The sequence below is a fragment of the Parus major genome, chromosome 2 (assembly GCF_001522545.3).
Source record: "Parus major isolate Abel chromosome 2, Parus_major1.1, whole genome shotgun sequence".
Classification (NCBI taxonomy): Eukaryota; Metazoa; Chordata; class Aves; order Passeriformes; family Paridae; genus Parus; species Parus major.
The window spans coordinates 20,207,129-20,232,415 of NC_031769.1; the positions used below are offsets into that span (position 1 = coordinate 20,207,129).

The window sequence follows — 25,287 nt, forward strand, 5'->3', positions numbered from 1 at the left end:
TCACGAAGTGAGGATCAGATTTCTGAGTGCTCCCAGAAATCATTGTACCACGATGGCCCCAGGATCTGCCTGGAGTTGCTCTAAACCTTCCCCTAGAATGTCTGGTTTTATCACCTGAATATCACCTTTGTGTGTTGCAGCTTACTTTTACAGCCTTCCACATTGAAAATCATTCACTTTGTAAGTGGGATTCTGTTACTATCCTGAACGGTGGCTCTCCAGGGTCTCCTGTCATAGGACAATACTGCGGAAACATCTCACCTGGGATTATTCAGTCTGGTTCCAACAAGCTAGTCATCATCTTTAATTCTGATCACTCAGTTCAAGGAGGTGGCTTTTATGCAACATGGACAGCAGAATCTTTAGGTAAGTTTGAATTAAAGAACAAAAGAAAGACATGCCATCATCTTTAGGATCCTTGAAAGATGCCACTACTAAAAAATAAAATGTTAATCCAGTGCTTTCTGATCTTACACAATGAATTCAAATTTGGATCAATTTTGTTCTTTTTAAACCTCCTACTGGCAGTTTCTTGATGGCTGTAAATTGATACCACCCCCATTACCCTCCCAGCAGTTGTGTCTATTGTCAAGGACTATGAGACATTTCACTTCATGAATAACTATTGTTCCACAGTTTGATTTGGTTTAAACAAAACTAGGAAGAAATGAGTTCCAAAACAGAGAGGCAGACAGAACATCTCAAAGAGGCCGTGACACCAGTGCAAGATTCTAGAACTCTTGCACTGTGATGGAGATGTTGGTACACTTTTGAAGGTGGTATACACGCAGGATTGAATGTTACATTTCTCAAAGCAACCTTCCTTCTCTTGAAATTATTATCACTCTTTTATCATCACTTTGTGCAGTGTACTTTAGGAAGTTATGGAAAGACTAAAGGTAAGTGTAGATGTGGCACATGATGGCAGGGCAGAAATTACTGTGCCTTCCTGGCTCAGTACAGAGCTGGCATATGCTTCCTAGTGTCACCTCCATCTGCAAACCTTCTGGCTGATCCTGATCATCTTTCTGTCCACTAGTGATGTAGCTGTATTCACAGTTAGTTGATAGAGTGTCTTCTTAAACATATCAAGTCTATGCTTGCATGAATATACACTGTCATTTTAGCAAGTATTTGACACTGTTCCCTACTGTCCCTGAGATTTCATGTGCAATGTAGCCCGCTCTTCAATGGTGTAGTAGACATTAGCCTACATGTGCCATGTACATAGGCAGTATTCTCTCTGAAAGTTTTCATTTCTATATACACCTAGTTTACCTTTCTCAGCTTTTTTCTTGTTTGTTCACTGAGAATCTCCAGGTTTTTGTGACCAAAACTTGGCTTCACATCCTTCCAAACACAATTGCCATTTCTAACAGAGAAGAATGAAAAATATCTTCTTTTTAAGCCTATTATATATTTTTTAAATTAAGTGAAAAAACAGTAGGATGTTGCAATTCTTTTTTTTTACTCCTTACTCATCCTTCTACTACACTGTATCTAAAATAAAAAGAGGCTGCTTCTATTGTATGCATAGCCCTAATAAATTATTCTTGGCACAATATTTGCAAATATGTTTCAAATTAACTAAACTTATTCTGTAAAAATCTGTAAAATCATGCGCTGCCAAAGGGCCATGACCATTCATGACTATTCCTCTTTATAAATGAATCTGTTAGCAATTTTTGGAGCATGTTTTTCAGCCCATCCCATAATCCCACTGAAATCCACAGGGCTGCCTAGGCTGGGGAAGTCACCATTTTGCCCCGGGTAAACGGATGTAGCTTGAATAGATTCACATGTGGAACTTCAATATTTGCATGTTGAAGAGTGAGAAGAAAAAAGGATATATCAGTAGACGGATTTTCTCTCCTAGAGTACTTTTCTGAATGGCTGTCTGTCACAATGTGCATGCAGTGGGATGTGGGGAGAAACCTGCACAGTCTCAGATGTATTCCTGACCCCTGAACTCTTTCAAAGCAATATTCAGTTGAAATTGTCAGGAGTATATAGATGGACCTTGAAAAAGGCTATGAAGTGGCAAGAATGAGCTTGTGAAGAAAATATAGTGAAGTCAAAGAGTGTAACGACCTCCCTGCTGCAGGGGTGGGAGAAAGAAAATCAAAAGGGGTGAATGAAGTTTCAGTGAGTATCAGGGCTTTCCACTCTCACTTTTGCAGCCACAGAAGCAAACAACCATTTAAAGCTGAACACCTCTCAAAAACATTTGAACATTTCTCCCATCTGTTGCCATTTTTTCCAGGCTGTGGTGGAATCATTCATTCAGATAATGGTACAATCAAGTCCCCTCATTGGCCCCAAAACTTTCCCATGAACAGCAGATGCACCTGGACCATCATTACACATGAAAGCAAACACTTGGAGATGAACTTCCACAGTAACTTCCAGATTCCAGATAGCAATGGAAGCTGCCAGACCAGTTATGTGAAGGTAAAATAATTGTTGAGGTTAGATCAGCAGAGCAGTGTTTTAAGAAGTCATGATTTCAAAATCCTGTTTTGTAGTTTTTATGGTTTGGACTGTCAAGGCACAAAACTTGGGAAATGTAAACTGAAGTCCTTGTATCATACAGTCCATTTTCTGCATGCTTTGTAAACTGGCCTGTATAAAATTTTAATTTTCATAGGTTCTTGAGGTTCCACCTCCAGGAGGGTCCCATCAGCCTACACACATCCTCAGAAATGAAAAATATGAAAAAGGCATATATTATTTCAGAAGAAGAAGAAAATAATAAGAAAATAAATTATAAGGAAAAGTTTCCTTAAATTACTCCAGTGAAGAAAATCCCATGAATTTTACACTATAATTCTACCAATCTTCTTTATAAGAATTTAGACTGTCCCGGTTGTACTTCTTTTTTTAATCTCCAGAAACAAAGATAGCAATCTGGTCTTTCATATGTTGTCAAAAGCCATTGTTTTCAAAGAATTAGAATAGAGTGGACATATCTTGAATTTTTCAGTATAATTTTTTTTTCAGGCATTTGGCATATGTTCAGTGGTTTTGTGCTCATTTTCTCCACAGAAATACAACTCCCACTTTAAGTAAAGGGCAAAGATAATTTTTGAACATGTAGGAAGACTTGAGTAGCTGTATATCTGATCTATACCAACCAACTTACAAATTGTGGTTGCACTCATTTTTTAAGGCTGTGAAAAAAACCCCACTGCTATTAGATTTGTCTATTCATAACCTGCTCCAACAATTAATTGATGCAATGTTACAATACATTTCATTAATATAAAAGTCTTTATGCCACTCAGTAAAAATATTTAATTTTAAATTCCTTAACTGCTCTGAATGACATAAACAAAACTATGTCAATTGATGATTTTCTCCATAGAGAAAGATCTGAAATTTTTGATGTGCACTTCCTTTTCCAAATATCTAATTTGAAATGTATGAAGCTGTCTGAAAAGCTGTAGAACAAAGTGAGTTTCTTCCATTTATTCCAAACTGAGCAGCCAGAAGAGTGTAATCCAAAATCAATAGTGACTTAGTGACTTTGCAAAACCTTGGCTGGGCTATTGACTATAAAGTAATCCTTCAGGCATCCATTGCCTCAAACACCTGGTCACATGAATGAGGTGATTCATTCATACAGACTAACCCTTGGATAACCCTTTCCTTTCTAGGATGGTTGCTTGGAGAAATCACAGTTTCATATGGTTGTACTAGTTCCACTCAATCTCCTCCAAACACATTATTTTAAGAATCAGATATGATATATTTTTGGTATAAACTACAGTAAAAAACTGTTCAAACACATCAACAAAAATGTTTTGGTTTTTTTATTAGAGTAAATAATTCTTTATTTAAACAGACATTTTAAATCCTGTCAATAAACATGAATCAGAATTCAGGAAAATATTTAAATGTTTAGGAACATCAAACATTTATACCTATGTTTCATTTTATATGTGTTCTGAAATTCAGCACTTAAACTATGAGCCTCAAGCACATATATAAGTAATTACCTGAAGAGGATTTCACCTACCTAAATGTCCATGTGCTTTTTAGGATGCATGGTTTGGTTGAGCTTCAGCTGGCAATTTGTACAGTTGTAGTAATACTTTAAAACATCACTTTTTCTTCTTTATTATATATATGTATTTAATTTTATTATTTTAGTAACTCTTTACTTGATTTGATACTTGCCATTGAAAAAGTGAATGCAAAAGAGAAAAAAATTATTAGCATCACTAGGTATTATCTGATGCCTATATATTACACTAGCATGAGAGCTTTGATTTTTATTTACTGAATAACATAAGGATTGCATGCATATTCACAGTTTGTGTGGAGTTAAGGACGCAGAGACAAAATGAAAGTAGGTAATGATATGCATAAAATGTTTTTCTCTTGTCCCCTGGATCTGATCTACATTTGCTCTGTTGCTAGCGAGGATTCAATCAAATGACATCAACATGCCCTTCACAGGTCCCTGGCAACCTAAGTTATTCACTGTGACTCACTGCTTGCAGTAACCTTTTTGTCACCACTGACTGTGGTAATTACCTCCAATTTAGACCTCTTACATTCACTGTGAGATGAATCCTAAGTCTATGGAAAGAAAAATTGCATATGTAATTCCTGTTGGTTTCCCACAAACTATTTTGACTTTGCTAGCACTAAACCATTTCCAATCTGGCCTTGCCAGGTGTGGAGAGGAAATAATGAAGAAGCAGCAGCTTTGTTAGCCACAGGATGTGGAAATTCAGCTCCTGATCCTGTTATTGCTCCAAACAATGTGATAACTACAGTATTTCAGTCTCAGGATGCTCCTGCGCCAGGTTTCTCCGCATCTTTCACAAGCAGTAAGTAATATTAAAGCCAGCTAGCTCCTTAATTGGTCCATTTGGGATTAGTTTGACCTGTGTATAGCAATTCAGACCCTAGTCCAACAAGGCATTGAGGCTTCTGCCCAGATATATAAACCAAGTTTCCATACTGAATGCAAAGATCTTTAGTGTCGGACTTGCCCAAGATGCAGCTCTGTTTTTGTAGTTATTCTCAGCCACCTTTGCCTTTTCAGTGTGCTGAAAAGAATGAATAGGCTTTAAATTTTAAAAATTCATAGTTAAACTTCATGGAAGCTGAAGCTTTAATTTTCTTAAAAGACATTTTTTTAACCATGGCATGTGCTTTGTGATGATCAAACCCACTAGAAGAGGTACTGCTCAGCTGCTGCTGGTTGCTTGGGTTTTTTTGTAGGATGCTGGCAAAGAAAATGACTTGCCCTTAATGACATTCTGCTTAAAACAGCAAGAAACTAAGTGCTTTAAGGGAAACACCATGGAATCATACAGAATTCTGACTTGAAACCACTTTTGTTTTTATAATGTTTGCACTAACATTGTCAGTAACATCTAATAATCTCCTAGTGGAGACAGTCAGAGGCTTCATATGCCTGCTCCTAATCTTCTATCAGCATTTCACTGTGCACAGCATTTTTTTAAGCTTTAGTCTTAAAAAAGAGAAACAAAGGCCATGCAAGTCATTAGGATCTGATGGAGCTCCATGAAAATGAACTGTTCTTTGTGCCTGAAAACTTCTGGGTGGTAAACCTTTCCTGCCTCTGCATACAGCAAAGCAATCCAGAGGTGGCCTTATGGCAGACTGCATTCTCCTGGATGTCAGGCATGAAACAAGAATGGCACCTCTTACTCTAATGTGGGCATTTTCAAATAAGGCTGAACAGCTCCTGTGCCCCAGTAACGCCCCCCTCCGTTTCAGGCATTTTTATATGTACTGAGAGATTTTGAATTGTGCAGGCTCCACACCCACTAGAACAGCAGTGCTGGGTCCTGCTGGTCAGGGGCTGCAGACCTGAGGCCTGGTTTTATCCAAGAGTGTGACACTCCAGGTGGGGAGACCCTACACTTCCCAAGAATGCTGCTCTGGGTATGTGTAAGACCTGCTTTTGCCATCATGATATATGGTAACCTCCCTGTTTTGTTTTTTTCCAGGAGAGATGAGGTCCTTGTGGACATTATTGGGTTTCGTACTGTAAACCCAGAATAGTTTTATCACCTGGATTATAACTGTGCTTTATTTATTTGATTGCAGGATGCGGAGTAAATTTCACCAGCCCTGAAGGTCATATTATCTCTCCAAACTACCCTAGTCAGTATGATAACAACCTGAACTGCAATTATATTATTGATCAGGGACCACAGTCACTGGTGATCCTAGAATTTGAGACTTTTCACTTGGAAGGTAACTGGTTCTTCATAATTTCAGTATATATTATGAAATGTAATTTCTTACTTGGAAACATACAAGTCTTCTATCATTGAAAATCACTGATGATATAATTTGCTGGTTGGCCCATTCTGAAAATCTTTTACAGACAAACATTTATAGTTTTCAGGGTTAGGTTTTGAATCACTGAAGTCTTCCAGAAGAATGAAGAGAGATTTGACCTGTTGAATGTCTTGCAGCAATGATTTTGGGAATGTACCAGCTTCTTGGAGTATAAAAGTAACTGTGGCTAATCTGGGTCGTTTTTCCTGCCTTTTTTTGTTTGTTGTTTTTTGGGGTTTTTTTTGTTTGCCATTGAGTCTTACAACCTTTTTATCTTAGGCCAGCTGTTTTGCTTTTCAGTGCATCTGTTCCTTAACTGGTAAAATAGATATAAATATACTCAGAAGTTTTACAAGGTTGAGAGAACACAGAAATATGAAATTAGGTCCCACTATAGCAGTAGGAAATGCATGTAAGTGACTACCCTGTATATATAGTAAAACAAGTTCCTCTTGTGATTATCAAATTTTGCAGCATTTAGCCAAGAAATAACAAGTATAGTATCTTGATTACATTGGTGTGAATGGTAAAGCTTTCTCAACCTTGATAAGATCATAATTTTATGTGTGGACATGCCATGACAACTCAGAGGAATCAGTATGTCCAAACTACTTGACAGGCATCACATGTTTTGAGGCCATCTTTATCTGGTTCCCTTGAAGTCACCAGACAAAGAGATATTGAGTAATTCAGTACTAAGTTGGGTTGGGTGATTTGAATTCTTCTTCAAACCCATCAATAAAGGCAGAAAACAGTATTCTTTTCTTTTCTTTTTAAGTTTCCAGATTGTTTTGAATTCAAAAGTATTCTGGTTCATACTTAATTTAGGTCTGAGATAAGATTTTGTTTTGACTATGATTTTATCAGAAATATTTTTTTCATCCCCTAATACAAGCCACTGCCTTAAGAATTTTTTTAAAATAAAATGTAAGCCATAGAAATTATGTAATTTCTTCACATAGAGGACACTGTTATTCAGCAAATACACTAAACATTAGTCTGAATCAGATGGTGCCAATTTTGAGACCTCTGAGTACATTTACTAATCTGCATTCTGTCCGTGCACTCAATTAATTTATAAATGGATCCAAGCTTTTATTATCAAGAGGGTTAAAGCAGAGAGGTAAGTGATACAGACATAATGATAAAAAGACCTAAATAAATACTGAAAATGCTCTTATTCTTGCTGGGCAATTTGTTCCTTTATTTGTATAGGATTCCTTGGGTTACACTGAGTAAAAGTCCTTAGTCACAAGAAAGAGCTCGTGGAAATGAGCTAATGGACATCTGGTTAGCAAAGAGGAAGTATGACACTCTCCAGTAGTTGGTTACTAATATTTTTCACAAAATCTTAAAACAAAAAACCCTGCAGTAAAGAAAAATCACCTGGGTTTCAATTGTAAAGATTGAAACCACCATCTTGAAAATTATCATTGCAGAAATGAAAACTTATTCAGCAGTCACACTGAATATATTTAGTACACGTACCTAAGGGTTTCCAGTGTGAACTCCATTAGTACTTTTGCAAAGGCAGGACAATGTTTGGCAGCATCTGTTAAAAACATTTCTAGCTATTCCATATGCAAGGAAGCATTGCACCTGCTTAGATTGTTGCTGAGAGTGGCCTTTAAAATTTTAACCATGCTATTACAGATGTTATAGATTGATTTTAAAGTTTAGCTGCATGTCTAATTAACGTAATTTATTAACTATTTGACCTCTCAAAAGAAATCTAATTATTTTTTCTATAATTGTTAGGTAAAGAAATTAAATATTTAAAATAATGCCTGTAAAGCATGAATATCTCATTGACTTGAACAGGTTGAGATATCTTCTCCAGAAAATTAGAAGGCAAAAGTTGATAGTCTATAGTGCAGTGACATATTGTTACAAAATGGAATGACTTAATGGGTTAGTCACAGGTCTCTACCCTGTAGCAGTTATGTTTTCAGTTATGATGGGATGCCTCTTCTGATTGTAAAGAATGACTGAGGCTGGTTACCCACAGCAGTGATGTGGTGTCACTATCTGGGACCAAACAAACATGACATGCATGTACTAAGTATTAAATATGTGTTAAGGACTAAATATAACAACAACCACAGCAAGAGAGAATTCAGGGAAACTGCATTTGTTGATTTTGTGATCAAAATTTAATCTACACTGTCTGCTTCTTGGTAGGTAGAACAATTTTTATCTCATTTTGAGCCCCTGAAAATAACCATCTTATTTAGATATCCACCTAACTTTATGTCATAGCGGTGGTGGAAGGCATGAAACTCAGAACCAAATGTGTTATGCAGGTGGAGTGAATTACTTTCTGGAAGCCTCTCTCACTCTCTTTACCTATTGACTATTGCAGGAAGCCATAAACAATAGCTTACACAAGATACTTGAGATCTGGGCAGGAAAACATAGGCAAGATTAACCTCATGAATGGAGTTTGCTTAGCTTCTGTGATTTCATCGCAGCATTCAGGATGTTTATTCCTGTGCCAAATTGAATATGGTCACAGAACCTCTCTTTTGATTTACCAGTTTCAGGAAGTTGCATAAGCTGTTGCTTGCTTCTTGTACTACCACTTGCATTGTTGTGTTTGGTTATTTTATAAAGAACCAAACAAATAGTGTGAGTTTGTTATTCCAGCCCAGTTTCTGCAGTCATTAATGTCTTCCATCTGCCCTCCCTCCTTGGATCAAAAGTCTACAAAAATCACACATTAGAATTAGTGAAAAAACCTTATTTGTCTTTCTTGTTTGAATTACTAAGAAAGAATTAATCACATTCAATTTCTTGTCCATTAGATTTATTCAGGTGAACATCCTGACAAATTCTCCTCTAGGACAGCAACAATAATGTATTAAGTGGTTGTAATACTCTTCAAGTGTAAGTGTAACACACAATAAAGTCAGAGTCTCAAATAATGAGAAAATAGGGAAAATGGATGTAGGCTTTCTGCAGTACCTGCTTTTTAAATTCTCAAGTATTTATATATCCATTTATATGTCCATACAAGACAACTGTTTTGTGTTTATACCATGTTGATCTGACAAATGTTTTAATAACTTGTTTATTTCTCCTTTTTAAAAAAACATGTCTGCAATTTTGCAATCTGGGATAGGGTCACAGCTTTGTTTTGGAGTCTGCTATATCTGTTTTCTCAACTGTTACTAGGCAATTCAGAAAATAGACAAGTTTAGCAATAGATTATTTTGAAATAAAATATATATGAGAAAGAATTTTAATTCCTTGCTTTCAAAACAATATATTGTGCTACAGAGCTGGTTGATATATTGCATAGTGGTATGTTTCTAGGTAATACTTCTACTTTAGTAATTCCTAATTGTATTGCCATTTATATCAGAAGCTGCTGTTGTGAAAAAAAGCCTCATTATTTTAATTTTTACAGCCTTTAAATAAAAATACAGATTCTGCCTCAATACTAAATGAAACAGAATCTATGGCTAAAGACAAAGAGATAGAGGACAGAGATATTAGTGATCAGATAGTCAGGGGCCCAAATTTGGTAAAGGTTTTTGTGCTGGCATCATATCAAACAAATTATTTTATAGACAATAATGAGACTGGACAGAAATTTCTGCAAAGTGGCAAGGAGACAACCCAAGGAATATTTCAAAATGTAATGTAAGCTGAAGCTCTTATCATGTGAACTTTGGAGACAAGGGTCAATAAATCAATGCTGAATGGTGCCAAGAGATGATAAATAGAGCCCAGATAGATTACTAAAGGCCTTGAAAGCAAATACATGCAGCAATTCAAATAAACAGGGATGTGTTCATAATATCAGGCCAAATAAATGATCTCTTGAGAAGTATTTGGAAGAAATATTGTCAAGGCTAGAGGAATGAATGGTACAGTGGAAGGATAGGAAAGAGCTTATCTTAAAGATAGTAACTGGAAACTTATGGGGTCACCAACACAGAGAGAGCAGTTGCATCTGTCCTTGCAAATGAGATTATACAGAGCTAATGTGGTGATAAGGAGCACAAGACAGAAGATATCTCATTGCATCCTCATGGATGAATCAGAACAGAGGATACAGTACTACCAGAAGGATGAGCGAAAGCTCTTAGTAGACAAGGTTTTATGAAGAAAAACAGTGCTGACTGTGTGGAAAGTGCCTGTCAGCTCAAAGAGGATGTTGGTTTGACATCTGGCTAAGAACAGATCTCTGGAGACTCATGAAAGCTATTTCATTGTAGTGTAAGGGACATAACTTGGTCTAGAAAACGTCTAAGATTATATGATTAGAGGAAATAAACCACAGAGAAGAATTGTGGATGATGAGCTGAGTATGTGTAGAGGCTGAAAGTATGAGATCTGAATTGGGAAATATTTACAGAAAAATGCATTTAGATTGGTGAGAAGTTAAGAAAAGTGTAAACAGGAGAATGAGTTACAGGATAGAGATCAAATGATTAGTCTTCTCAGGATTTATGAGTCATAAATCATATTCGCTGAAACAATGAGGATTCAAAACTAGAACTTAAGAATTTTGCTCACAATCCTTCATCAACCATCTTATTTTTTCCAATGCAGCATTGCACATCAACTTCTGATAAGCATTATGGACCTTGGCTTTACTGAGAAATTAGTTTCACTTCTTGCCTTTCTCTGGCCTTTTCAGAAAATGACCTAGGTTGCTTTCTCAAAACTTTCCCATCTTGAAAATAGTCTTATCAATTTATTTTTTTAATTTGAATTTTAAGATTTATTATTTTTTTATAATTGTATCACATTATCAAATATTCCAAAACAGGATAGGACATGAAGAATATTTTTTTAATCAATTATTTTATTAACAGTGTAATCAGCTATCTGATGCAACTAGTTGTTATCAGCTCAGTTACTCTTACTAGAGTCAGACAAGCACCACACAGTATTTGTGTATTGACATAATTGCAAAGCATGTTAGTATACATTCTCTTCATTGAGACAGAAGGAATTTTTAAAATTAAACCTCCAGAGATGATCTAAAATATATCTGACTGCTGAGATAATTCTGTTGTTCTCATGAAACAGAACTATCACTCCACTCCTACTTGTCATCCTGTTCAAGTTATCTTGTTTCCTAGAACAATTGGAAGCAGCTTGTTTTCACTGGACAATCTGCAAGAATTAATCTGCTACAGCAGTAGGCTCAGTGTCTCTCCTGTTAAAATTAGGTAATTCCCCAGTAATTCCAGGTAGTCCTCTGCAGTTTAAGTAACTGTCCCATTATTGCTTACAGTGATAACTTAATAAACATGTGAGAATCCAGCTTCCATTAAGCTTATAAATTATGAAAAAGACAAAGAAAACATCAAGTTATCCTTTAAGAATAACAACTAATGAAATTAATTTTTCAGTAGGAGTGTGCTGTGTTTCTCACCGACAGCATTAATTCAGCTTTCTCGCAAAACCCACTACTCTCTTCTTGCTCCCACCATATATCCCTTGGTGGTGCCAGGCTGGGTACCAGCAACTCCTTCCCCTGCTAATGGCTCCCAGCTGGGCAGGGAGGTGGTGACATGGCTCTGAGCTCCTGGGGCACTGGTGGCTGGTGCTTGGTAGGTCTCTCACATCCCCTGAAAGTGTAGCTTGTCCTTCTTTGGGAACATTCCCCTGGCATTCTTACTCAGCTACTGACCTTTTGGTCACCTCAGTATAAGAAAGACTTGAGGCTATTAGAGAGCTTCCAAAGGAGAGCTATGAAAATAGTGAAGGGCCTGGAGGAGAAGCCACATGAGGAGCAGTTGAGGTCACTTGGTCTGTTCAGCCTGGGGGAGACCTCATTGTAGTTACAACTTCATAGTGAGGAAAAGGGGAGGGGCAGGCACTGATCTCTTCTCTGTGGTGACCAGTGACAGGAAATAAGGGAATGGCCTGAGGTTGTGTCAGGAGAGGTTTAGGCTGGGTATTAGACAAGTGCCCAGAGGGTGGCTGGGCACTAGAACAGGCTGCCCAGGGAAGTGGTCACAGAACCAAGCCTGACAGATTTTAAGAAGTGTTTGGGCACATGATGTGACACTCAGAGATGGTGCTGTGCAGGACCAGGAGTTGGACTTGATGATCCTTGTAGGTCCCTCTCAACTCAGCATATTCTGTCACTCTGTGAAACTGATAGGACTTTCATATTTTTGAGATCAGAGAAAATGGTTCATTCCTCCAGAAACTGCAAATAAGAAGCTTAAAAGAGGGGAAAAAAATAATAGAATGCTGAACTCCCTGTTTCTGTGTTACTTTTTTTTCCCCACTCAGCCTAATATCTACACTGATTTTCCCTCCAAAAAAGATTGCTTTAGGAAATCACTGCAAGGTCAAATTTCCTTTTGACTTTTTCTTAAGCCAATCTGAAAAGCCTGAGTTTAGGTACTCCAAAGTTTGAGGAAAATCAGGAAGAAGTAAGTCAGCTCTAAAAATTGCTAGTGTATGGACTACTTTTTGATTTTTCAAAAATCTCACTCTTAATGGTTTAAAATTCCCTGCACTGAGTGCTGAATTCTGCATTTGGGAAAGAAATTCCAGGTAGCTAGTTGCCTGTAGCAAGAAGTGCATTGTTTTTATCTGCAGAGGACATCCATGTTTTTGTTGGGTCCTCTTATCTCTTCATAGATGGTGTTCACTCAACTGTGAACTCCCACAAATTCAAGAGGCCTGGAGCCTTTCCCAGATCATAGGATGTATTGAACAAGACAAATCTGAGGTCTTACATACAAGGTCTCTTTGCCTTTTTCTGCCACAGTTGTACTGCATGTTAAAAAATGACATTTGCTTCCTTAGCAAGCAAAAGAAATCCTGATATCCCTGGAATGGAAAGTAATATAAAATCTAATTCTTCTCCTGGATTAGATCTGTATAGTTATAGTTGTTGCTCAGTAAATCACATGTAGAATATGGAAAGTAATATAAAATCTAATTCTTCTCCTGGATTAGATCTGTATAGTTGTTGCTCAGTAAATCACACGTAGAATATGCTGCTAACACTTCTGCACTCTATGTCCATGCAGCCCCAGCACTCCTGAGCAGAATTTGTCTTTATGATGGAGTGAGTATCTTCAGTGGGAAGAGCACAGCCACACATCCTCTCATCACTCTCTGTGGCAATGAGCTCCCTGCTCCAGTCAGTGTCTTTGGACCAATGCTGCTCAACTTTTACACTGATTCCCACATTGTAGGCTTTGGATTCCAGGCCAGATACAGAGCAATTGGTGAGTATACACTCTTCTGTGTAGAAATATTCTGGGTAATGGTTACATGTAGGAAAGCTGTACCTCATTTTGGGAATACCTTAGTTGGGCGGAGATGGTACATTTTCCTACTGCATTTGCTCAAAACAGTTTTCAGGACCAGGACATGGCACTGTTTGGTGTGTATTAACACACTGAATGATGTGTTGCCTCACAATTCTCATTTCTAGACTTTCCATGGGACCAAGTTAGGAACTGAAATATTTTCCCTTTCCTCTAGAAAAGAAATGCAACCATTTTTGGCAGATTTTGGTTGGTTGTTGTTTGCACTGTCTAAGGAGAAACATCACTAGTTTATTTAATTGAGTTAAAGATTTTATCACTTACAGGAGAATGGTCTAATTCTCCATTATACTAAAATTACATGATACAATATGGGAAACAGAACAGGTAAATGAAAACAGCTATATGCCTTCATTTGATGATCCTCTTGCAGTGACAGGAATGAATGTAAATAAAACTTGGGATATAGATTTGTTTTCATTTTTAATAATTATTTTCACCAAAGCTCTTTTGTCATTCAAAAGAGATCTCTTATGTTTTAGAGAGAAAATGTGAATTTAAAAAAGAAATTTCCAACTGAATTAGGAATTTACACAATTATAATATCTCAAATATAAATATCTCAAAAGAGTGATTTTTATTTCAAAACGAATTTTATTTTTTTTCTAGGTTTAACTGGTAGATACCACTTTTATATTTGAAAGCATTATTTTCTAACTGCAAATAAAAGTATGAGTTTAACTTTGGTATTTCCCTTAATGCATTCCTCATGTTCAAAGCCACAGCAAAAATGCATAAGGCCAAATTCTTTATGTGAAATGAATGGTCTGATACAGATAAAACAGAGGGACTGGCACTGAGAAATGACAGTGTGCAGTTACTCATGGAAAAGACCTTCATAACTCACTCAAGTCAGTTGCTGCTATCTGACTTGTGACTTCTGACATTTGAGAAGGATAACTGGAGCTTTATTAGCTTGTTGTTCTATAGAAAGCAGATTCTGCCAATTAACATTCTTCTTCCCTTTAGTTGCATTGTTTGCTGCAAAAAAATGAAAAAGGCTTCCCCCTCCTAGTGTAGAATAATGCTGATTCTTTATCTTCCCAGCTCCTATCCTTTATCTGCCAGTTCTCCAGCCTGCGAGCCTGAGTCGTCAGGGGCTCTGCATCCAGCAGCACCCTCTGTGGGACTGTCTTTGTTAAGGTGGTGGCCTGGGCAATGGCATCTTCTTTAAAATATGAAAAACTGTGTGTGGCTCTGAGCTTATCAACAGGATGCAGGGAGATTAGGGGAAACTTTTTTATTTTTTCCCTAAGTTTAAGATTATAAAATGAAGGTTGAAGCTAACAATGGAGATTAGAGTTTGTGTTCCCTGAAGCACTGAAGCTGGGAACAAACATCTACATCCTGGCTGCATTTGCATCCATGGTGAGAAACCAAGCAGTGCCTTGAGTTTAGAGCTGCAGAGTTTAACTTGCTATTCAGCCAGAAAACAAATATTCAGTCCTCCAGCTCAGCCACCCCACAGTGCTGATAAGTCCCAGAACAGGGTGAAATGGGAACAAGGTTAGTGATACCTGGAGACTCCTCTGTGCATTTCTGTGCAGAACAAACACTACAGCAATGCCCCTTCCCTGACAGGATGTTGACAGGTGATGAGGCTCCACATATATTTATTCCAGAAATGTCAGAGATAGGGCTATGAGTGCAGTTGGGACTAATTAGAGGCTTCCATCGGGCCAGGATCTGGATGAAGGAATGTCTTTGCCTACATATCAGCCAGGTTTCTCTTGGCAAACCGGAATGAGTGCAGTGCAATTCTCACTCATGCTGCTGCATGAGGCACCCATCCCACTGCTGCTCCCTGGACCTACTGCAGGACACTTGAAATCAGCCTCAGTCTTTTCCTGCACAGCACCAGTGTGATTTGGTATGGATTAGTATCAACTTTTTATTGCAGTGCTGATTAGTCTTCCACTGCAGAGCACAGCCTGACAGATATCTCACATCTAACACTTCTAGGCATGACAATGTAGACTGCTCCAAATATATCAAGAGTCTTTCTTTCCTTGTGGGTAAACTCCTAAAGGAAATATGAAAGTTAGGGCCAAGCTAGTACTCTGACACTAGTCACTTTTTCTGTTTCCTCTACAGCTTGTGGTGGCACTTTCAGTGGCTCTGTTGGTGTTATCAGCAGTCCAGCCCATTCAGTTCTTGATTATCACAACAACATGAACTGCTCATACTACATCACAGTTGGAAATGGGAAAGTAGTGGTCCTGAAGTAAGTAATCCAAACTCAATTTGTCATAAATGGAACAGGGAGGTCTCTGATCCCAGTTAAAACAGCAATTATTGACAATATTTTCTGTGACTCTCCTTTTCCAAGGTCAAAGCTAAACTTAAATAAGAAATGGTTACTGAAGTCACTTTTATCAGCCTGAGGCTCCCTTCCATCTTTCTTTTTAATTTGTTATGTAAAAAAATCACAATTTTAAGTTCCCACTTTGGTTACTGACAAGACAAAGCCATTGCAGCTCATGCTTTTTAGTTAAATTCTGTCTGCCTTTGACAAGTTTATACAAGAAAAATAATAATTCTTTTAGAAGGGTAGTAATCACTTAAGAGCCAAAGTAATGATACGCACCCCAAAGTAGTGTATTCCTGAGTGCATGCTGTCTTGCCTAAGAGAGGGATATTATTGCCACAAAATCTTGCCACTGAGAAATTAAAAACTGATCTGTTCTTCAATCATATGACTGTGAATTAGGAGAACATTTCCCAGCTAAGAGGAAGACTCATTGGCCTGCACTCTGTGCCTGCATTTTATGGGCTGCTCAGGTGTCCAAGGAAATTGCAGCCTGCTCAACTGCAGAAGTGAGAGAGGGTGTGTTTGCACAGGAGACACCTGCTGCTTCATAGAAAGCTGAGGTGTGCTGAGAGCTTGCCTTGCAAGAGGCCCAGTGGGTGAGGGTCCCAATCCTTTGAGGCTTGTTGGCTGAAGAGTTTTGCCATGCATTTAATAACTGCTTGGTTTATTCCTGAAGAGACATGTTTTGCCTCTATATGGCTTTGGCTAATGCTAGTACTTGGACCTTTCCTCAAGCACTAAAACACACATAACGCAGGAAAAGAACTGAAAATGTGATACCTAAGGCTTCAACTGTGTTTTACAGATTCAACAACTTCCAGCTTGAAATATCTCCCTCCTGCTACAAAGATTATGTGGCAGTATATGATGGCTCAGATACTCATGCTCCACTCCTTGGGAAGTTCTGTGGCTCAGAATTACCTCCAAATATTAAGAGCTCCAGTAATAACTTGTTCCTGGTGTTTAGTACTGACTTCTATGGAACAGACAGGGGATGGAAAGCATCCTTCAGAGAATCCTTAGGTAAGTGTATTATCTGACTTCTAATCTGCTGGTAAGCCATTTCTTTAGGTGAAGAACTGTTGTGACCTCCCTCTCTAGGGGTGTGTGAAACAGAAGAATGTTTCTGATTTTGTGAAAATTGAGTGACCTAAGCTAAATACTGTCCTTACGGGATCCCTGCATTCCAGTCTGGTTCTGAACTGATCTCCTTCATTATTTTCTACCCTTTCCCTGCCTCTCTGAAGGTATTTCTTGGGTGACTGAAGGTTTAGAAGCACCCAAAGGCCTCTCTTTTGGAGGAAATACAACAATACCTGAGAATTCTTATTCTTCCATAGTAAAAATTTGGTGGTATGCTAAAGATGCCTCCTTTCAATCTATGCTCAATTTCCATTTCCTTTCAGTTTCCCTCACACCTTCTAAAGAACTAAAGTGTTGAGGTCAGTTAAGATTGTGGTTCCTCACCAGGCACCACTGTGCTGATTTCTACTGATTTGTGAAATCATTCTGATTAGCTGGCCAGAACATAAATGGCATCATAGTAAGAAGGCACTGGATGCCTTTTGTTTTGATGAATGCAAGAATGAATAAGAGGCAGATTTTTACCTTAAAAAACACTTCAAATTAAATTCTCTAGTTTTAAGAACAAGGTGTAAAACGAGATTTTTATCTTCTTATCAGAATTGTTTAGGGATGGTATACAACACATTATTATTACATGCAAATCGATTTCATGTCATCCCTACTACTTTCCTGTATAATTAACTCCATGTCTTTTGTGGTCTAGAAAGAGGTAATTGTCTGGTTTGCAAAGCTGGCGCTCAGACAGATCAGAATGAAAGGCCTTTGTGGCAGAGAAAACATAGTCTTCTGCTGAGTCATTGAATCCCCTCCCTACCCCTAGCCAGTGACTTTTGCATTTGATAGTCTGAGAAAGTGTTTACAGATAAGGAAAATAACTGGTTTTACAGGCTTTGGCAAGAAAAATATTCCCACAGCATCTCATAGTTATTACTATTATTAACTCTTCCTTTGCTTCACTCAAAGTAATTGCTACAGGAATGCTTAAGACCTTGTGAGTGGTATTCGAGGTAACTTAATGTTGCTTCACATGTTGCTGTTTTTAAACCCTGAAGTATCAGTTGTTATAGATGCCCTGCAGCCTAGGTTCATATTTCCAGGGTGAGATCATCAGGAACTCCCCAAGCTCTTCCTCTTCCTGTTGGCATTTAATCAATTTTTTAGCCACTGACTTTGGATTTATTTATGCAGCTTTCCAGATAGTCTCCTTAAACACACAACAGAACACAAGCCAAGCTCTTCAAGTCACTACCATGCCCGATAATTTCTTAGAGTGAGGAGAGAAAACTTCTATGAATAAACTTTGACATCTCTAAGATGTTTTGGAGGGACATTTCTGGAGGCTCTCAAGGAAAAAGAGATTAAGATGTTGCATGGGTTACTCTGGAGCTATGAGTTAAAAGTTATAAAAGATGTCCAGGCAGAGATATCGGTTGTGTGACAAAGAGCCTGTGGTGGCAAGATGCTTAATGGTAGGTCTTGTCTCTTCATTGTGGGAAGCAAGCCACAGGAACTAAACCACACAGCCATTAACAAGGATCTTGGCAGTCCCATGATAGTACAGAATAGCCAAAAAGTAGAAAAGCATATTATAAAAGGAAAACATGAGTCACATCCTATAAATGTTTCCAGTTTGGCTTGCCTAAAAAACAGAGCCAGGAAAATCTGTGACACATCTTTGTACTATGAGGTCTGAGATTATGCTTCAAAAAAAAGAGACTAAAACCATGAAGATCTAAAAGCCTGTTATTCTACATGGTGCTTTATAGAAGCTCCCTCATGTCTGTTAAAAGATAAAGGCCATGTGGTTTTGTAAGAGTACAAATGCAATCAGATGACAATTCATAATGATAAATCTATTGAATAAGGAAGATAGTATCTATAGAGAAACAAGAAGCCTCATTCTTTGTTGGATGACAATGAGCATATTATTCTCTAGTTGCCCCAGGGAAGCACAACTGGATAACATAATTATTGCTCTCTGTTTCATGTTGTGAGTGACCCTGAGTATGTATTGGAAAGAAACAAACAGAAACAGTATGTTGTTTCTGTTTGTAGTAAACTAAACTATTTCCTTTCCCCACAAGCTCTTCCAATTTCTTTCCTGATCAGGCTCTTTTAGAAATACTGCCTAATTCTAGGATTACCCAGGCACTCAAAGAGCTAAACCCTGAATTTTCTGCAGAAAACCTTCCCTGATTTTATTAAAACAATTTGTTTTCATCACCAATCCTGCCCCCAACAGAAATTCAAAGTCCCCCCACTAGATAGAAAAAGGACACTAAAAGAAAATATGAAATAGTGTTAATTTGACAATTGAGCAACATGTCATCTTTCTTGTCAAATCTCTTTTCTTACCCTCTGCTGCTCCATACACTATGCAATAAAAAGTGTGCATTTTACAGGCAGCATTCTTTGTCATAACTCTGTGAGATGGTGTGTTTGAGGCAAGGGAACATGTGGTCCTTGTGATGTGGTTCAGAGGGTTTATCTTTTCACTATTTCTGCTGCTAAGTTTGGGCACTTATAAGACTCATTTTTGGAATCACTAGGACATACTCTCAGGCAGAGCTGGAAGATACCAGCCTGCTTCAAGTGTTAAATTTGTGGAAAGACAGACTCCTCTTACCTTAGTTACCACTGACCTTTTTTCTACCTTTGTTTTCAGTCTGTAAAATGAGAATTATAACTCTTTTCCACAGCGAGCATGTGCTCCTCTAGACAATCAATAAAAGGATGAGAAGATAGAAATCAATATCAGTTTAAGGCATTTGGTTACATGAGATGTCTCTGTAAAGGAAGGAAAGCTAAAATCTCTCCCCAGAGGATGAGATCTGCATATACTGAGCTTGTGACTTGGCTAAAGATCTCCTGATTATCTCTTAAGCTCTAAGGGAAGATCTGAGTTTTTTAGCTGACCCTGGCTGGCAGGGACAGAGCCTGCACACACCTCTGCCATCCCTGCTGTAATAGCACAAATAGCACTTTGGTGACAAATGGAGCTTCTGCCTATTCCCATTCAGTAATGGGATGACCCTCTCGGCTGAATTTGTGATCCCCTGAGGCATATGATACAACAGCTAAGAAGACATAAATATTTGGGATGTTTTGTTGTTTTAAAGGGTCAGAAATCCCTGTTGGAAGATATAGCTGTGATTTTAACAGGAAATAATTTCTCCTTGAAAGCTCTCTGCTCATGTACATAGCTCCATTGTCTCAGTGATGAAAAATGTGTCACATTCTAAACCATCAGAGAAGGATCGAGGGGTTGTCTGAAATTCAGGCCTGCTCACTGAGGCTTTCTAAGAAATTCAAATGAATGTACAAGAAGCAAAGTGTTGCACATGGTTAGATGAGTGAGTTGAGTCAGAAGGCTCCTCTTGAGCTCCATTCACACAATACAGGTAGAACTGCAGCAGTTGGGACATTAAAAAAGGTGGGGTGAAAGAGGGGAGCAAGATTGCCTACTTTTTCTCTACTGCCCTAAATTCTGCTTGACTTCAAGCTGTGACCAGTTTTTTCCACTCCCTTTTTTATACTGTCTTCTGTGAACATGCAGGAGAAATCCAAGTTTATGTGTTGTGAAAGACTAGCATTGTGTACTGGACTAATACCATTGTAGTCCCTTGTTTGCATTATTTTGGGGCTTATGAGCTCATGAGCCACAATTCCATTTCACAAGGCATTGCACAGAATAAAGCAACAATCTAATGTCACAAAAAGATTATGATTTAAACACAAGATGAAGAAAATCCAGTGGATATAGACTGGCAAGAAGAATAGGGCAGCCACAATGAGAAGACTAGTGTTGCTGGCTCTAGGGCAGAAGAAATGTCTCCTTTGGCAACCATTAGGCAGTTGGAATGTTAATTCCTGAAACACCCCATCCTCTACATTGTCCTCAGTTCCCTCAGTGTTTCCCTCAAGGATCTCTCCATTCTTTTTATACAAATCATCATTTCTATTGAATGAATATTAATCATTTTACATGAGAAAAATAATCATAAGTAAGTAGAGTTTAGAAGAAAAATAGCTGGAAAAATTAATCTTCCCTGATATACCAGAAAAGTGCAATAATATGTAATTTACATAAATAATCTAGTTTGCATATAATAGATTGCAATCTACATGCTTTTCTTCTTGATAAGATTATCTGTAACTTGCCTGATAAATCACCCAGAGGTATCTGCCTTCTCTTATTCTATTTGCTGTGTATTGGATTAGTAAAAGCCTGTCACTAACAGGTTGACACTCGCCCCTAATGAAATTACTGTCTATTTCTTAAAAAATTGATCCAGTAGAATTTTCCCAGCATTTTTATGCTATTTTATTATATCAACAGCAACAAAAAAGTCTCATTTCACTCTAGTTCATGTTCTCTCCTGTAAACTGAAACTATGGCTTACTCTATGTTCAGTTTCTAGGGGCACTTTTTCAGCAGTGGTCAGCAGGCACAGTTGCTGCAGAGTCTTTTGGGTTGTTCAGAATTGCTGAAAAAGCCCCCACAATTCTGAATGAGCAATATAAGGTGTAAAATATTGGTTTGGATATTCTGTTGCATAGGCCAGGGGTAGGTGACCTCTTGTGAGTCATATTTAAATTCTCATATGACCAGAAAGAGTTCATTGCACCGATTTATGTAATTAATGTTGGTACCTGCTGTAGGTGGTACCAGACACCTGCACTGATAACAGCAGTTATGGCCTGTTATCTAGAAAGCACATAACATTCAGCACAGCTGAATCCTGCAAATTTTATTTTCTGCACCAAAAAATATTTTAGAAGTATTTGTCCTTGACTGTGGCATGTGAACGTAGTTGTATTTTCTCATGCCTTTGGAAATGCAGCAGTGACTTGCAGAGATTTCACATCCCATTAGGACTGGTTTCCAGGGGTATCTCAGGGTATCCAAACTGAACTTGGAACCTGAAGAGGGTCTAGCTGAGAAGTAAATTGTCTGAATGTCACAAATCTTCTGGCAGAAGTTTCTTTGGGCTTTGAGTTCACACAATTTTTGCCAAATATATTATCCATTAATATTACACATTTCATTACACTGCCATGCATAACTTATGATTAGTTTTATGTATTAAAATAAGTGAATAAATTGTGGCTAATAATACCTTTTCTTGATCTTATTATAGTCTAGGAAAATAAGAACACCCGTGACAAGATCAGAATATATGATCACAATTCCCAGACTGTCTCTAAATGTATTTTGGGGCTCAAATATAAAAATATCCATCAGCTTGAAATCTCACTAAATTTAGAAAGCATTTGCAGTGTTGAAATACATCTCTTTGGTGTCTGAAAACAATACAACTGTTCAGCTAAAGGATAGTCTACAAATGCCTCTCAGAAATGTTAGTTAATTAGTCACAGGGTCACAGAATGGGTGAGGTTGGAAGAGACCACAGTGGGTCATCTGCTCCAACCTCCCTGCTCAAGCAGGGTCATCCTAGCAATATGCAGCACATTGCATAGGACTGCATCCAAACAGTGCTTGAATATCTTCAGTGAAGGATTTCTTCCTCTAAAGCAAAATAAATAGAAAGGGCTTGTATGCTCAAATTGGAGATAAGAAGAAAAGCAGACATTAAAATAAGAAAATTATGTCTGATCTGAGCAGAAAAATTGAAGTGAAAATTTATTTTCAGACACAGTAATTACACATCTTTGTAGTGACTAAACGGTTAAAAGCTGATGGGATATTCAGATTAATGGCACTTCACAAAAGTGTGAGTGAACTGCTGACATGAATTGTCTTAGCTTGACTGAAGTCAGTGACTTCTTCACTGAAAATCTGTCCTCTGGTGCATACAAAAAAGAGGTGAGGAGACATTTCTCATTTGCAAGAAAGATCTGAAAAGGCTTAAGTAGCTGTGGTGCCAAATATGAACACTAATTCAGTGTTAGTAAGTATTGGAATTAAGAAAAACAGCATGTCAGCCTCTGGTCTCCCAGACAAGCATCAAGGAGATGGCTAGGACAGTACATTGATCATAGTTTTGTAGGCTTGGCACAGAGTATGTCTGAACTGTTGTATTTGGTATCAGTCCAAAGAACCTTAAGGATACAAATTTCATCTGACTGCATTTGTGAAATCTGGCTAAAGCAGAATACTGGGGCTTTACAGTCCTAAATGTCACTGCTAGTACCACTGCCAGGCCATCAAACCAGTCAAAAAGCTTTTCTGCATAAAGGCTAGATAAGGACTCTAAAGGGCCTTAGCCTTTCAGAGGTCTCCTGAAATGTTGCAGGCTCAGTGGAGAGGGCCTGCAGCCACACAATATCAGGATGTTGGTGCAATGATTGCCAAACATGGGAACAACCCAGCTTGAGAAGGTTCACAACATTCAGTATAAGCCATGAGACAAAGGAGAAGAGTACAATTTCTCACTCCAGCCCTGTGCTGAGCCTTACTGTTTGAAGTCAGGATCCAGACAAGGTATGAGCTAATTGTTAGAGCCACAGTAAGTCCAGCCACTCCCACGCACTGGAAATAATACCCATCAAGAGAGAAGAATTAGCCTTAACTGAATTACTCTTTGCTTATACTCATCTTTAGTTCAGATCAGAGAGAAGTCAAAGAGTTCCCAGGGATGCTTCTAGGCGAAACCCAAAGAGAGTCAGAAGTCTTGGAGGGGATTTTCATTACTGTCAAGCAGAACCAGACATTTTCTTTAACTTTGCAGCCTTCTAGTAGCTTTTTAGGGTGCTCATTTGTAAAAGAAGGGAAAACCAGCAAAATCACTTTTTTGTCTTTTGAAATGTCAGTGGTGTAGTTGATTCTGATAGATTTTAAGCTGTTCAGTAGGTTACCCTTTCATTGCACCCATACCTGTATAAATGAACCTTACCCCTGGCTGTACTTCAAAGGCAGGAAGCTTCAAAGATTTATCTTCATCTTCAATCCATATCTAGAGGGTATAACTCTTAACAGAGAAACATGTGCTTGGTCTCTGCTGTAATGATTTTTATTTGCCATAGGGAACCTTCATTTCCTTCTTTTCTGAATGATCCTTGAGCCTTTTAGTTTCACTAATGCTTCCCACCAAAAGCAATTAGAGATGACAGTGTGTGCCCTAGTTCTGATAATTTGCTTCTCTGGCAAGCTGTTTATGAGGACAAGATTGCCATCTGATTTATGATGACCTTATGATTGTTATTTCAAATAAGAAAGCAAAGACTGAAACAAGACAGTCAGCCTTGTAGTTGGTCCATCTGCTGACATACAGATTGTTCTACAAGGTACATTTCTCATTATCTTAATCAAGTTTAGCTTTTAATATTTAAGAGTCTTATCTACAAATGAACAGACTTCCCAGTCACAGATTTTGCCTGGATTTTAGCTGCATTTGTTTCTGGCTATATTAGCCAGTGATGAATATCTTCCCATTAAATATCACCTGCAGGCTGGATGGCTACTCGTTGGCCTTCTGCTCAGAAGTGGTGCTGACTTTTAAAGCAATGTGTTGTGTCCTGGCTAAAATGCAGTGAGATAGTATTTCTCTTAGTTCCCTCCTGTTAAACAGTTGCTTCCTCATTTACTTGTGGGTGTTCCCTTCATCTACACAGTTTCACTATTGTGTAACTTCTAGTGCCTGCAATCAGACAAAACATAGATCAGCACTGAAATGCACCAAGATAGATGGATTTTTTCTTTATTTGGCTTGATGTAGGACTGCTTGATATCTGGTCAACCTCCAGTTTAGCCTTCATTTTATAATGTACTGTTCTGTAAGCATCTGACTCTATCCCAGCTGAACAGGCCAGGCATTGTGAAACCTCATGTTTAATAACTATAAATCACATTTTCAGTTATTTATCTCCCCTTAGATGATATTGCTGGCTATACTATACTAGCTAGAATTAATTTTCTGATAAGGAGAATTTGGCCTGCTTCTCTCTCTGTCAGGTCCTTTTCACATGCTGTACACACAGAGCTTACCCACATGTATTTTTTGTCATTAGAGCTGTCTTCATAGCTGCACACTTAGCAGTGAATTTCACCACTGAAAAGATCCAGACATTTAATATTCAAGAAAAGGATGATCCCACAGCCCTGAGAGCCTTCTTTTACATGGGTCTGTGGCAATTCCCTGACTCATTTTGCCATGGTCTGACTGGCATCTCCGCAATTTTGCCCTTGAAAAAGGGAAGGGGAGCTTTGTTAGCATCTGACCCATATACCAATAGACTCAATATTGCAGGGCTGGATGGTCAGACTAGGATCTTTGACTGGCGTTTATA

The 25,287-nt window shown here is 38.1% G+C and overlaps 1 protein-coding gene across 1 annotated transcript in view; it reads left to right on the forward strand.

The window, feature by feature from the left end:
* Positions 1–25,287, forward strand: part of CUBN (cubilin) — a 142,050-nt gene that overhangs the window by 108,046 nt on the left and 8,717 nt on the right. Inside the window, exons 53-59 of the mRNA XM_015618252.3 lie at positions 141–366; positions 2,264–2,451; positions 4,682–4,838; positions 6,091–6,240; positions 13,338–13,538; positions 15,735–15,864; positions 16,757–16,974. Coding sequence (XP_015473738.1) covers positions 141–366; positions 2,264–2,451; positions 4,682–4,838; positions 6,091–6,240; positions 13,338–13,538; positions 15,735–15,864; positions 16,757–16,974 — 1,270 coding nt within the window. The remainder of the gene's footprint in view (positions 1–140; positions 367–2,263; positions 2,452–4,681; positions 4,839–6,090; positions 6,241–13,337; positions 13,539–15,734; positions 15,865–16,756; positions 16,975–25,287) is intronic.